Raw genomic sequence first — 15,108 nt, forward strand, 5'->3', positions numbered from 1 at the left:
GATGATGAATATCAGGAAACCAGGACGTTTGTGCCAGAGCTGTTCCTCTTTTACCCTAAACAAGATTTGGAGTTGCTGTAGGTTTGCAGGCTGTGGATGTTCTTGTTCCTTGTTTTACAAAGTGTCCCCAAATGTTCTCTCCTGGTGTTGCAATAGTCACCACAGTTTAGGAAACAGGCGTTCTCCTGTTGGATATTTGTCTTCTGACATGAGCTTAACTTTATCAGTAGGTGAACCTTTTCTTTCTAAAACCTAACCAAGTGTTTGTGGAGGCAAACAAATACTCCAAGTTTGTGAAGGTGATAACTGGTGAAAGAGGCAATGTAGGATTTTGAAATTTGTACCATTGGTGCAGCTACTAAATATCTTGCACGGCTTTGAATTTCAGTGACCTAGATGTCAAGGTCAAGGTCAGAGGTCAGGTTTTCTGAAAGTCTGGTGAATGCCTACTACTGCCTTCTACTCGGAGGCTGAGGGAAGTCATGGGGAGCCTCCAATATTTTTACATCCTTTCGCAAATAAAGGCCTCGTCTGCCTGTTGGAGCGACTGTGCAGTCATTCTAAAAGGCAGTGATTAAAAGGAGATGTTAAAAAGTGTCAGTATGTGATGAGTTGGGCGTTATACTCAACAAACTGAGCCCTCACAAAAGCCGTCACCAGCGCTTACAAAGTTAATAAGTAACTGCATCCACACACCCCCACCCAACCCCACACCTCACCCCACACCCCTCCGTGCTGCCTCTCCATAATTAAAATGTTGTAAATCTGTCTCGAGTGAGTAAAATGCACTCTTCTACACTTCTTCATTGTTGCATCTTTTTAAAAAATCCACTCTGGCAGAACTGCAGCAAAGCCAGCCTCCTGTCTCCCACACTAGCTCCCAGACAAAGGCCTTTTGTTTTCGGCTCCATCAGATGGGCTAAACGAACAGTGCTCTGGGTTGTAGCTCTGACAGAGAAGCGTACCCACATGTCGGGCTTCCCGTCAGGACTGGTTTCAGTATTCTGTGTGGGAACTGCTGCAGGAAACAACATCTTCTAGATGTCGACTTTGTTTCATCTAAAAATTTCTCCGAGCACAATGTGGCAGGCTTTGGTCAGTAGCTGGAAGACGTCTCTCAACGTAAATGTAGACACACAGCAAAGTAGACACATGTATTGCCAAACATAACACTGTGTAATTCTAATATTCAGTCGACCTAAAAGTATGTAGACAGTAAAAAAATGTATTGTCTTTATTGTCAGGCTTGTTAACCCTCTCTGGACTGCTCTGTTTCAAAGAGGGATGAACTCGTGTGGCCATACCTCAGCTAATCGTGACCCAACAACCCAGGATGTGTGTTGCTTCCCTTTGTCATTTGTAAATCGTACGATCATTTCTTCCTCTTAACCATCAAACAGAAGTATTTAAACACGATGCATGCAAAATGTTCAGGCATGACCTCGTTCAAAAAACGGAATCCTGCATGAACTACAAACTTGGGCATCTCCTCTGCAAATAAATCTAAATAAGCAGGAAGTCTGTGACCTTTCTGATAATCTACCATGAAAGAGAATCTTGGACATTAGCAGCAGTTTGTGAAGACACACCTGTACTGTGGAAGAAGTGAGTAAAAATATTTCTGAGGATTAATTACATAAATGTTCCTCAGTCAGTGATTCCAGTGGAACAGCATGTTGAGCTGGAATCTGGGCTCAAATTGTGTAAAGTCTGTAGTTATGAAAAATGAAGAGTGTTGGGAAAAGGCAAGCCTCTGACACACACACACACACACACACACACACACACACACACACACACACACACACACACACACACACACACACACACACACACAGCCAATAATTAGCAGCTCAGCATACACTTGCTGCGGGTCATTAGCCTCGGCCCTGCAGCCTGGTTGCGTGGATGCTGGTAATTAAAGCGACGTGTTGTTTGTATGTTGTTTGTCACATGCTTTTTTTTGGCTGTCAGGAAACTCAGGAGGGTGAATTAGCAGGAGTGAATGAAGGTGTGAAGCACACACACACACACACACACACACACACACACACACACACACACACACACACACACACAGACAGAGTGGAAACACTAAAACTGTGTGTGTGTTGCGTCATCTGTACTCTGTACAAACAGGCTGTTTACAGTCTCACTGAAATAAAGAAATATGTAATACTTGAGTTAACTGAATGCTTTTTAGCCTCGTTTATGTGTGTGTGTGTGTGTGTGTGTGTGTCTCTGTGTGTGCTTTGTTCAGTCAGTTGAACTGCTGCTGAAGCTGATGTTTCAGCCTGCCGGTACAGCAGTCCTGCACGTCTATCTCCTCTCTGGAGCAGAGCACAAACACACTGTGCACCGGTTGTTTGTGTCCTGTTCCTGATGCAAATATATTAAGTATTTATTCAATCTAAAGGATGAGAGGTGGAGTTTTAAATTGACTTCTACTTCATCAGCTTTCTGCCTCTAACGAGCTGAATACGAATCCTCTCTGCCAAACAGGGACAGAAGCCTCCCCAAAGACATGAGAAGGTTCATTATGACCTTTTATCTTTAACAGGAAACACAGCGACACACACACACACACATGTTTCCTGTCTATTCTCTGCAGTTCTCCTTTACCCACCAGTCCCTTTTCATTCTTGCCCTCTTTTTTTAATTACTTCCTTTCCTGTCACTTCTCTTCTATTTGTTGCCCTTTTGTCACGTTTTTTTTTTTTTTTGGCATATTTTCAATCTCCCCACCTTTCTTTCCTTCACATGCTGTCCCTGCTGTCCTTTCCTTTGATTATTTTTAATATTTTTTGTCTCCATTTATTTACGTACACCCCTGAGACATTCCTTCGTCCTTTCCTTTCCTTATTTTCTCTTATCTACTTTCTCCAAACGATTTCCTTTATCCAACGTCTCTGACCATCCGTCATTTCCTCTTTCTCCTTTTTTCTGTCCTCTGTGCTTCCCCTTCTCTGTTCTTTCATTTTTCCTCCTCTCTCCTCTTCCTGTTCTTGTCTTCGTCCTGATCAGAAGATGCTTCCTTTTTGCTTCCTTCTGTTTTTCTTATTTCCTCTCATCTCCTTGGGAAGACCCAGAACATGGCTCACTTATAGGTAAAAATGAATAAACTATTTTATTCAGTCCCAATTTTTATTCTGTCAGCAGAATCTGCTGATAATTTGTGTCTCTGTCACATTTCCTGTAAATAAATCCCGTTTTCATTCTGTTTGGCTTGGCTTTGATTCTCTTGCTTTAATCCAATTGATACACACAGGGTGAAATTTATAGCAGTCCACAGAGAAACACTCAATGCTGCCAGGATCATAAAATATTAACCTTTCAAATTAATTCTGTAGTGGTGAAATCATCCACCTCTCAATGTGTGACAAGCTGCTGCCAAAACCAACCACCCATCTAAATGTAAATGCGTACAGCTGTGCCACTGCTAATCCTCCGCTCATTACACACGTTCCTAATGATTCCTCCGTTAACTGCGACAGAAATTTAAGGAGACATTAGCAGGAAATAGACTGCTCCTGTCCACTCTCTCTCCCTGACTCACATCATTAGTTAACAGTCGAGCTGCAGAGCGTCCTCTTCATCATGAACGAGGGGGAGGCTGTAAAGTTTTCCTCCTGCTCTGATTATCAGCAGTGAAGGTGACTTGGAGCCAGCAAGGAGGCATTAATGTGCTACCGCTGAAATAACAGTCAGCAGATCACACCTCTAACGGAGAGACCCGAAGATCGTTTGTTTTATTACATCGCTAAACACAAGCAGAAGGAGACAAGGGGGCAAGAAGTGGACTGACCAGATTAAAGCAAGGAGACAGGAGATGATTCGATGAACAGAGGGGAAGAAACTGGAGGGAGCAAGGAAAGGAAAAGGGACAGTAAAGAAGAGAAAAAGGGGAAAGGAAACAAAAAATAAAGAAAGGATGAAACAAGAGGAAAGATGTCATAGAAAGCAGAGGAAGAGAAATAAGGTAAAATGAGAAAAATAGAGGAAAGCATACAAGAAGAGGTGAAAAAGGAGTCAGGAGGAAACAGGGGAAACTGATGGAAAGGATGGAAGAAGAGAAGAAGTGAAGAAACAAGAAGGAAAACAAGTGAAAGTTGAATAAGAAACAATAACGAGAGAGGAAGCATGGTAAAGTCAAGAAGAGGAAACCGAAGAAGAGAAAGGGAAACAAGAAAAGTATAAAGATGAAAAGGAAAAGGGAAGATGGATGGACTGGAGAAAAAAGGAAAGAGTAGAAGGGAGAATAAGACAGAGGGGGGTGAAAAGAAATTAGGAAACAAGAGGAGAAGAAAAGAGGAAAAAGAGAAGTAAGAACAGCAAAGACGAACAGGAAGAAGAACGCTGCGCAGTGAAGTGTGTCACTTCTCGGCCCCTCCCACCCTGAAGTCATTGTATCACTCTAGCAGATTATTGTGAAACAAATCTCTCCTCATTTCCCACATTTGCTTATCAGCACAGTCATATTTGCATGGGTGGACTTCCTGTCTGCTGTTCTGCTTTTTTTCCTGTTTGGCAAATACACCCACACCCACCACTAAACACACACACGCACACGCACACACACACACACGTCAGGGTTTATCAGCTGCATGGAGCTGCCAGAGAAATGTCATCACATTAATAAGAGGCAAGCAGAGAAAAGAGAAAGAGTTTAGGTTTGATTGATCCAGCTGGTGAGAAGTTCGGCCATCGGGGACGGGCTCAGAGTAGAGCAGCTGCTGCTCCACATCGAAAGGAGCCAGCTGAGGTGGTTCGGGCATCTGACAAGGATGCCCCCTGGGCGCCTCCTGGGTGAGGTGTTCCAGGCATGTCCCACCGGGAGGAGGCCCCGGGGCAGACCCAGGACACGCTGGAGAGATTATATCTCTCGGCTGGCCTGGGAACGCCTTGGTATTCCCCCGGATAAGCTGGAGGAGGTGGCTGGGGAGAGGGAGGTCTGGGCCTCTTTGCTTAGGCTGCTGCCCCCGCGACCCGGCCCCGGACAAAGCGGATGAAAATGGATGGATGGATGGATGATCCAGCTGCTGAGGTTGTCCCAGGGTGTCTGATTCAGAGCCGTGTGAATCTGTTTACCTACAAAGGTGTGACTGTGTACGTACACACCGGCTGACACTGAGGCCTATTGTCCCACCTCAGCCAACAGAAATGTTCCAAATACAGTTTTTGAATATTAAGGCTGTACCTGTAAAGTCATTTCACACTTACAACACAACTTCTTGACGGAAGTGCCAGACGCAAACGGCCGACACAGTAAAAGGATGAAAAAAACACCATGTCATTAGATTATGCAGCACAATTAAAAAAAATAAAACAGTTTAAAAGAAGATCTGTGTCTAGAGTACATTTTATATTAACAAAATGGAGAAAAATACAATTAGCACATTTCCTCAAATAAAAACCACCGGGCCTCGGATAATGGAGGGGTGTGTGGTCGACACAGCAACACAGCTTTTTACAGGCACTTTTAAAAGTAACCCCAACGCCTGCAAATATTTCACAATAAAAGCCCAACATGAAAACAATCCAGTCTTTAAGTGATGACGTGATGAATCCTGCTTCTGGGCCCGAAGTACTCTGAATTTAATAAGGCTGATGTGTTTTTTACATGTTTTAACCTCCTAGGACAGGGGTGTCTAACTCAAATACACAGTGGGCCAAAATTCAAAATGGAACATTAATATTTGTTGAAAAAAAAAATCTTCCTCCAGATATAGGAATGAATCTTTTCTTATGGACTCAAACAAGTTTAGCTGAAAAACTGAATATGGGACAAGCAAAGCTTAATACTAAACAATATATATATTAGCTGTATAATACCAGTAGGCCAGCTCTAATAGTAATTTGGTATGGCTTCGGGCCAGAGTTTGACACCTATGTCCTAGGACCTGGCGTCCACATATGTGGACATCACATTTTGGGTTATTTAGACCAAAATACTCAATTTTGCTTTACAAGGGCCTGATATCCACTTATGAGGACATTATACTGCTACTGTTCTATCAAAATTTTAAACAAATATCCTCATCCTCTTGTTTTTCTTAAAAACAAAAATAAGGTAAAACAAATAAATAAATCTGGTAATTCTTTGTTTTTATGTTCTTGGGCCCCAATATGCCCAAATATCAAAGAGAAATTAAAAATGCATGCTGTGGAAAGGTTTGGGTCTTAGGAGGTTAATGCTTTGTATCTTGTTCTATTTTATCTCAACAAGGCAATGATCACTGTAGGCTTCTCTCAGTTTTTATTACCGCTAATCATTTTAAAGCTCAGTTTTTAAACCCGTACAATGTAACTACAGCCCAGCCCATGCAGCAGTATATCAATGACTAACCTCGTATTGTGGATGGATTATCTCAGTTGTTCTCCTGACTGAAGTTTGGTTTGTTTACAGCATCCTGCCATGCGATTGCATTTGTCACTAACCATCGGGAACCCTCACGTTAACTTTTATCGAGTGGAAAAAAGCCCTCCGTTCGATAGCGTTCGTCGTCCAAGTTCACTATTTATATTGTGCTACAAAGCTGTGATCACATGGCACATCATTATATACCAGCTAGCCCAACTTCAGTAACCCTACAAACATCAATGCTGTTTACTTTCCCATCTTCATTTATGTTGGAAGTGATAACAGAGCTATACATTTTAATTTGTTTCATAAATCCCTCAGTCAGAACATGGTATATTATATTTAGATGGAAGCTAGCAAGCTGACTCCCTTCTAACTTCTAACTCAGTTAAACTTCATAAATTCTGTTTTCATGGATGCCTGGATGTTAAACTTAATTGTTACTCCTGGTAAAGCAGCCACACTGATCATTTTATTACAGATGAAAGAATTTAGATAGTTTTTCAACTCAGTAATGCTGCAGTGTTCGTTTAATTTAGGGACCTGCAGCGGAGTTTGGGCCCAGACATGGCTAATGACGTCAGACTTAAAGACCGGATAAGAATGGTTTCTTTTTTCTTTTAATTTCATGGATGTGGTGAAGGAGGACATGCAGAGGATTGGGATGTGTTGGGATCCCTTCACCCCAACCGGTCACAGCAGATTCCGGCATTCCGGTTCTGGCAGAACCTGAGTCTGGGTTCTGCCAGAGTTTACTTCCTGTTAAAAGGGAGTTTTTCCTTCCCACTGCTGCCAAGTGCTTGCCCTAAGGGGTCATTTGATTGTTGGGTTTTTTCTGTGTTGTTGTAGGGTCTTAACCTTACATTATAAAGTGCCTTGAGGAGACTGCTGTTGTAATTTGGTGTTCAAAGCTCATTTGCTGGTGTTGTGTTTTATTCATGTTCATGTTAGCTAAGCACAGACCTTCTCAAAGTGTGGGGCCCGCCCCCTAGGGGAGGCGCAGAGCCATGGCAGGGGGGGCGCAGTATGAAAAGAGGGGAAAAAAAACAAAACGCTTGGACACTGCTACCATGGGGCGCCCACGGACACGCAAAGCAGGAGATGAAGCATGGCTGAATATGTTTCCAAACCAACTTCATTCTAAGCCAAAGACTAGAAAATATGGTGAAGCATATCTTCCCTTTGGCTTCACCTGCACAAGTGCCAAGGTAGGTCTCCCCTGCAGAATTGGTTTTACCTTGTTGGGAGCACGCACTGGGCTCTTCAAATCACGGACAAACGGTATCCCACATTCTTGATTGAAAGGAGTTTTAAAAAATTATCAGTTTTCGGTGATTCGAAACGCCGTTTACGTGTGGAAGAAACAGCTGCGTTTTCAAAAATACCCGTGTAGGTGTGGACGTAGCGTAAAAGAGTTAGTGGTTTATTTTATTATTTATTTACTACCTGCAGATTACTTGTATTTGCTTAACTGTTTACTAAATGTTTGAGGTGTGAAATAAACCGCAATGGAGCAAAATGGGGGGGCGAACATTATTCTTGTAAAACAAGGGGGGGGGGGGGGGGTAGCAAAAAAAAGTTTGGGAACCACTGGCTTAGCAGAGCAGTGACACCATGAGTGCAGCAGGCAGCTGTGTTAATTAATTGAGGCCCCTCCTCTGTGTTAAAATAATGACCCATCTGGGGAATTTCAGGCCACCTTGCCCATCTTCTTCCACACACCACAGAACTAACAGCCTGATGATATAAATTTAACGAGACAATCAGGACAAGGTCGGATTTAATAATTCTTTTGAATTTGATTGGCCCACTGTGCCTAGACCAGGCAATAGACACATGACAGTCAACTTTGAACTAGCCAATAGGTGGAGGCTTGACACCTGAAAGGTAAAAAGAACACAAAAGCAAAGCCACATCTCTTGGCACGTAACAGTGGACTACTGAATTTCCTCTTAAATACCAGAGTATCTGTATTTAAGATGTTGCCCATGTGTTCAGCTGCTAGTGGAGGGAGGGGCTGTGTGTCAGATGGAGGAGACAAAGATGGCTATGTTGTTGAAAATGAATGAAATGAAAAGCATCTAATTTGATAGTAATCTTTATTGGTACCCAAATATCACTCTCTTTTAACAAAACCCTATCTGGCAAAAACCAAAGTACTGTCATGTTTTCAGAAATTTAGTACTGAAAGGTAATGTAAATATTGGTTTTGGTGACATCCCTGATTATACTCATGCTATAGTTTTTTTTTAGTTTTTTTTTTTTAGTAATACTATTTAGTAAAGTGAAAACATGGTGTAACATCTTGAGATATCAGCCAGTTTTGTGGCTTTCTGCTGCCTCCTAACTCTGCTCAAGCCCTGTTTCACGGACGCCTGGATGTTAAAGAGACCAGCCTCACTGACTGTTTTATTGGAGCTGAAAGACATTTTGACTGTCACTGATGTTGCCGTCTTTGATCTGGGAAACTGAAGGAACATTTGGACAGGAAATGACTAATTATGCCAGACTAAGTGAATTACACCCAGCACCTTTAAATCCATTGAATAAACAATGTCCAGGGCATCCTGCTATATTCAGCCAGCACATTGTGCAGGCATTGTGCCGAAGAGACATGAAAGAGAAGCGTCAGAGTCTGTGAGCCTTGTAGTTTGATATTCAGGCTGAAAACATGAAACCTTTTTTTTTTCCTGCCTTCGCTGCTCTGATCTTGAAGATATCGACACTCAGACCAGCTGCAGTCAAACAGAAGCACGCAGGACTGGTCAGACCAATGGCATTTGGACACTTAGAGTGCACTCAGGGAGAGCGTCAGCATCTTGTACTAACAAGATGCTGACGCTCTCTAGTTGGTGAGATTTTCAGTTAGTGAATATTATTAAAAATATTATGGCTGAATATTAAAATGTTGGCTGATGAGGGTCCAGCCATTAGAATCAATCAGAAGGGTCGGCTGGAGACGAGAGAATCCAGAGAAATGTGAAGTTGTACTGCCAGAAACTTGAGAGGCAGCTTTTAGGCTTTTGAGGGATGAACTGTGCGACTTACAAATGCCCCCCCTTCCACAGACACAAAGCCTACCCTGAATGAATGAAATCAGGGAATCAGGAGACATGGGGAAACACTCATTTTGTGTGTGTGAGTGAGAGAGAGGAAGAGAGAGAAGCAGAGCAGAGCTGGGAAAGAGAGAGAGAGTGAAGCTGTTTTCTGAATCGTGTGGCAGCGTCTAGCTTTTCCATTAGTGGAAGGGAGGAAAAAAAGCTTGGTGCTTTTTGATGTTACATCCAAATGTTCCTAAAATTTCACGCTGAACAACTTTAATGGGAGCAAAAGGTTTAGCTGAGACACACTCACACACACACACGCACACTTAGGAGGATTGGAATTTTTGTGCATAAATTTGCCATGTGTGCTGTGAATGTGTTTGCGTGCACCTGTGCAGTCAGAGTCTGCATGTGTATTTCTGTCAGCATAGAAATCCTACATCACCCTCTGTTGATCCGACATGTTCAGCATGCTTTCAGTAAATTGCTTGTAGAACATAAATGACTCAAGGAAAGAGGGGTGGAATAAATGGGGGGATATAACCTCACGCTCCACGGTTTGAACTTTTCAATTCAGCCAATGCCATTTCAAAGCCAGGTGCATTAAAAGGCAGAAGCACAGCAGGAGTATGGCTTACAGCGGCAGAAAGCATTTAAAACCTTTTTGGGACACAGTCAGCAAGAGTTTGTCACCACCCGTGAGTGGTGATTGTGTATGTGCAGGTTTTTGTGTTCCGTGTCCTCTGAAATCACCAATCACCAGATAGGCAAATAGCCTCGTCACAGTGTAAACAAACCCTGAATCAAAAAAAACATGAAGCACGAAGGTGATCACGGTTTCTTAGGCAGAGGTCTCTAAAGGACACAGCTGGGAGATTCCTAAATACTCCTCAGCCATTGCTGTGGATGGTAGGCGTGTCCGAGGATATGCCTGAGCTAGGCTCGTGCATTTGATTGACCAATTGGATGTGAAGGCTGGGGAACACCTACTCTGATTGAGTAACAGTAACACAGCACTGCAAAGACTCCTTATGTGTGTTTTTGGGAATCTGTGAAGAAGCATCATGTCGAGGATGTTCCATTAGCAGAGAAACACTGACCCCTTCCTCAGGTCACTCATACGTACAAATATTTGTGAAAGGAGGTAAATGTGTGGCTTATTTGCTTATTTAAATGCATTTAAATGACTCCTTTTTCATGTTATGACTCGTCCTGGTGGCTCAAAGGATTAACGGCCATGATTTAGCTGTTTGAGCAGCTGTCTCCTTATTTTTGATTTAAGCAGCGCTATAGAAGCCTGAAAGCGTTTCAGGATCTGGCAACATGCCACGATTGTTTTAGCCGCTCGTAATTTGAAGTCTGCTGCACTTGGTTAATAACATTTACCAGAACGATGCGTGAGCTTCACCTCATCTGCTTCTGTTCCCATGAGCGAGGCGCGGAGCTGTCAGTTTCTGCAGTAAAACATATGAATATGAAATAAGACGACTGTGAGAAATGTTACACCGCCAAGCTTTTCTTATTGGAACGAGGGCTCTGAGACGCGTGCACGTGCATGCTGGCGTTTCTGACGTTGGCTGTGGTTTTGGCTGCCGCAAAGGCCGAGCCTGAGATCAACGGAGGCCATTGTTGCCCCGAGCGAGAGAAGCAAACCATTCTTTCCACTTTCCATTTCAGCTCTTGTCTGTTATTTTTTTTTTTCCTCAGGAAACGTTTTTGTTTCCAGCTGTTGTTAAGGGCGATGAAGGCCAACATGTTTCATGTGTAGAAAATTTTATATCAAGCTTCATTAACAGCCAACATTTTACGGTTGGAGGTGGATAGGGCTATACGTGGCCCCGTTACCGGGATGTGAAAATGTGAAATATGACTTTATATTAACTTAAATATGGAATCTCAGCCGGCCGAAGTGCAGCATGTATCGGTACCTTTAAATGAAAGTGGTTTTCTTTGGATCTCAGAGAACTGAACACAGCTGCTCTTGTTTTTTTATTTTCTGCCAAGATTTTCACATTTTTGTTTAAAACTTAAGAATTTGACTGCTTCTTGAAACAAGGGTGACTCACTCACTTTGCATGTGCATGCTTGTGTGTTTTCAATGTAAACTTGCAAGAGACTGGTTGTGGTGTCAGTCTGCTAGTTTGATTACACTCTGGATTAACTGCACGAGTTGTTCTGGCTCATAACTGAAGTGCAATTGCTCCAAGATTACTCCTGAACTACTCTTCTTGCATCTTATCTTATTGTCCTGTAAACAGCAATAAAACATACTGGGTTTGTCTTCTGAGTCCTTCTTGAAAACCTTTCTTGATCCCTGACTGGCTGACTGGGCTGCGTTTGTCCGTGAGAACTACTTTGCCTATTGACTTCTAAAGATTGTATGAAATATGTCTGTTCCCTGTCTGTTTCACATCTTATGGCCCTGTAGTCCTGTACTCTTTGTCTCATTCTTATCCCCATGTCCTTGTTTACTAAGCGTCCTGTCTCCGTTATGTTGCTGCCTCATTGAAGGTTGTCACAGTGTGAACACTCATGAATTTATCACCCCCAGTACTGGGCTGCGCCTCCACAAACTGTAACCTGGTGCTAACGGAGGCCCAGGGAGAAATCACATCACCGTGCTATCCCCAGAGATACCCCAATTCGTACAACTGTAGGTGGATCATGCAGGCCCCCACCGGCTTCATTATCCAGCTGTCCTTCCTGGACTTTGAACTGGAGGAGGCGCCGGGATGCATCTATGACTGGGTGAAGGTGAATACAGGCAGCGCTGAAGTTGTGTTCTGTGGTCTGACGGCCAACGGGCTGACGCTAAACTCAACGGGGAACCAGATGGTGCTGTCTTTTACCTCCGACTTCAGTGTGCAGAAGAAAGGCTTCAGAGTTAGCTTCCAACATGGTAGGTGAAAGCCGCCAACAGGGTCCTGATCTTCAGCTGTGTCTTAAGTCAGGCATTAAACAATAAGAGTTTGAGGATGGGTTTGGTGACAAGGACGGCTCATTTGGTTACATCAAAGGGCCGATGTTACAGCATGAGGATTACAAATGCTCTGCTCACTAAACTCTGACCAAAAGCACCATTGTCACATGTAACACACAGTGTTTAATCAAGGAGAATTTGGTCCAGGAGGTTTTTCTCACGCAGGTGTGAACCCACTTTGGTTTGCTGACATGTGAAATCTTTGCAGCCGACCATTAGCAGTCCAACAACCAGCCAGTGTTTATGTACTCACAGATGGCGGGTGTATGTGTGCAGCATACTGCAAAGTTTCAAACTGGTAAAAACCAGCAGGGGTGTCAAATGTACGGCCCGCTGGCCACATCCGCCATACAATTATATCCAGCCCATGAGATAATTTCATATGTCAGTTATTGATAGCCCTGCTGAGAATCCATGCGGACGGGGGCGGGACTTTAATTTGATAGGAATGATACATAAAAAAAAACTCCCTTATGGCTGTTCGTACTGCACAAAGTAATTTACAGTACGATAAACAATTAACCTGCTGAACCCCAATGCCCCGTTACCGGAGACGAGAGGGAGAACATCTGGTTTAATGTGATGTACAGAGATCTGTTATTTAAACATAGACGTGTGTGGTATCCACGGGAACGTCAGAATCTCAGCTGAAAGCTCAAAAAACCATTTTAACGACCACCAAACAGCTGAAACAGCAAACGATGAAAGAACAGGTAAACAGACTCTGCAAAAAGATGTAAACACAAAGTATGGCGCGTTCACCTGATGGCGTATACGTGGACACACCATCAGTGCTGACGTCTCACAGATTCTGATGTTGCAACCTCATTTCTGCTGTTCAATTCCGAAGAAATTTCAACTTTCACAAATTCTGCCAAATAACAAAACACGTAGCTTTGTCTCTAATAAAACCTCAGTGAAAAACAAAGGTTTCTGCTTTTCACTTTCTACCATAAAAATCTATTTTTTAAGACTTAAGTTAAAATCTAATGGACAGTATCGAAAATGGGCTAGCAGAACTTTTTCTGCAATTTTACATATTTATTTCTTACAGTTTAAGTCCAAAGAGTTGCACTGACAGATTTCTTTCTTTGTCACAGCAAAGAACGAAATCAATTAAACACATAACTGGCCCACTTAAGGTCAAAGTTTGCTGTAAAATGAGTTTGACACCCCTGGCATAAAGCCTTAAATCATGTGAAGAGGCCTTATGGTCTCTGAATGAACCAACAGGTGCAGATAACATATAGCGTTAGCTTAGCATGGATTTCAGGGCAGTTTGTTGGCCCAGGAAATGTTGGACATTGGACTGGAGAGTGGAAAGGCTTTGTTGTTTAGTACCAGGTGTCCAGTGTCATTGCACTCCCTGCTCTTCATTCACCAACACGTTAAGACACCTGCCATCAATGCCTGTGTACAGCTCCTAGCTCCAGCTTAACACCATGACAACAAAGCTGTTCCTAAATCAGAAACATTTATCATCTATCATCTAAAAACAGAGGGAAGTGTTTCCACACCAGTTGTTTCATCAGTGATAAAAAGTATAATCAGTCAATCAATTTCCTGGTTTGTATGAGAGGCTGAATTGGACTTGGAAACTACATTGTCTCCTCGCTGGAGGCCAGCCTCTTGACTTTAGCTGTATGAGTTCATGCACAGTCTGACTGAAGGTGCATGTTTTTAGGTTATCGTGCAGTCAAGAGACCGAAGCGTCTCAGACGTCACAGACAGTCCGATGTGTCACCGACTGACCCAACGCTGTTGCAGTGTGTTGATGCACCGTGTGTACCTGCCTTCCTGCATGTTTGCTGTGTATATTTGAGCGCTTTTCCAGTGAGCAGTGAGAGATGACAGCTCCAGCCAGAGCCGCTCTCCTGCTGAGAAACGTCGTTTGACGTGACGCTTGAGAAAGGCTGAGGTCCTGGTTAGGAGCTGCTTGTGGATAAAACGTCTGTTTTCTGAGAGTCGAACTCAGACTCATCATCACCGCTTTGCTTTTTTCAGTCAAACTTTCATTTAAAAAGTTCGGCACATGAAGCAAATATTATCACCAAATCACATCTGAACAATAATAATTAGCTTTGTTGGGTGAAATCGAGTTTTGATTTGACCTGTTTAAACTGAAAAACCAATCAAAGACTCGGTAATTTTCCCTTCTGTGATTCTGAGTTTTCACTCCCGTTTTTGTCCTTTTTTTTTTTTTTTTTTTTTAAACATTTCTTTCTTTCCTTGATTGAATTTCTGGATTTCTTTTTTTTTTTTTTTATCTCTTTACATTTTTTGCTTCTCCTACTTTCTATTTTTGTTATTTTTACTCTCTTTCATTCTTTGGTGCTTTTGTTCTGGAATTTTGTCTTTTATTTCATTTCTGTCTTTTTTCCTTTTTTATCCTGAATCTTGAATTTTTCCTGAATTTTCTTTTATTCTTTTTGCTCTTTCACCTTGTTTCCTTTTGCTGTTGCTTGCTTTTTTCCTGTTTCTTTCCTCCTTTTTACTTTTCTCGTCTTTTGTCTTTACTTCTCGTCCTTCCTTCTTCTCGATGTCCTTCTCTGCGTTTTAGTTGCTGTGGCCCTGAGGAACCAGAAGATCAAGATGAGCAGCGGTGTCGGGCAGATTACCAAGGTCGCCAATTCTGTTTCCATCCCTGCGCTGAGTCAGCTGACCATATGCTTCGAGGTGGAGCGCACCAGCCTGAAACAGGTCTGGATAAACGTCACTTTTTG

The 15,108-nt window shown here is 42.7% G+C and overlaps 1 protein-coding gene across 2 annotated transcripts in view; it reads left to right on the forward strand.

Moving 5' to 3' along the window:
* The window catches only part of adgrg6 (adhesion G protein-coupled receptor G6), a 102,633-nt gene that overhangs the window by 24,889 nt on the left and 62,636 nt on the right, over positions 1–15,108 (forward strand). Inside the window, exons 4-5 of one of the 2 annotated variants that reach the window (XM_026143647.1) lie at positions 11,957–12,304; positions 14,946–15,085. In XM_026143647.1, coding sequence (XP_025999432.1) covers positions 11,957–12,304; positions 14,946–15,085 — 488 coding nt within the window. The remainder of the gene's footprint in view (positions 1–11,956; positions 12,305–14,945; positions 15,086–15,108) is intronic. The other variant, XM_026143648.1, reaches the window with a different exon arrangement.

This window comes from Astatotilapia calliptera, chromosome 15, assembly GCF_900246225.1.
Source record: "Astatotilapia calliptera chromosome 15, fAstCal1.2, whole genome shotgun sequence".
Classification (NCBI taxonomy): Eukaryota; Metazoa; Chordata; class Actinopteri; order Cichliformes; family Cichlidae; genus Astatotilapia; species Astatotilapia calliptera.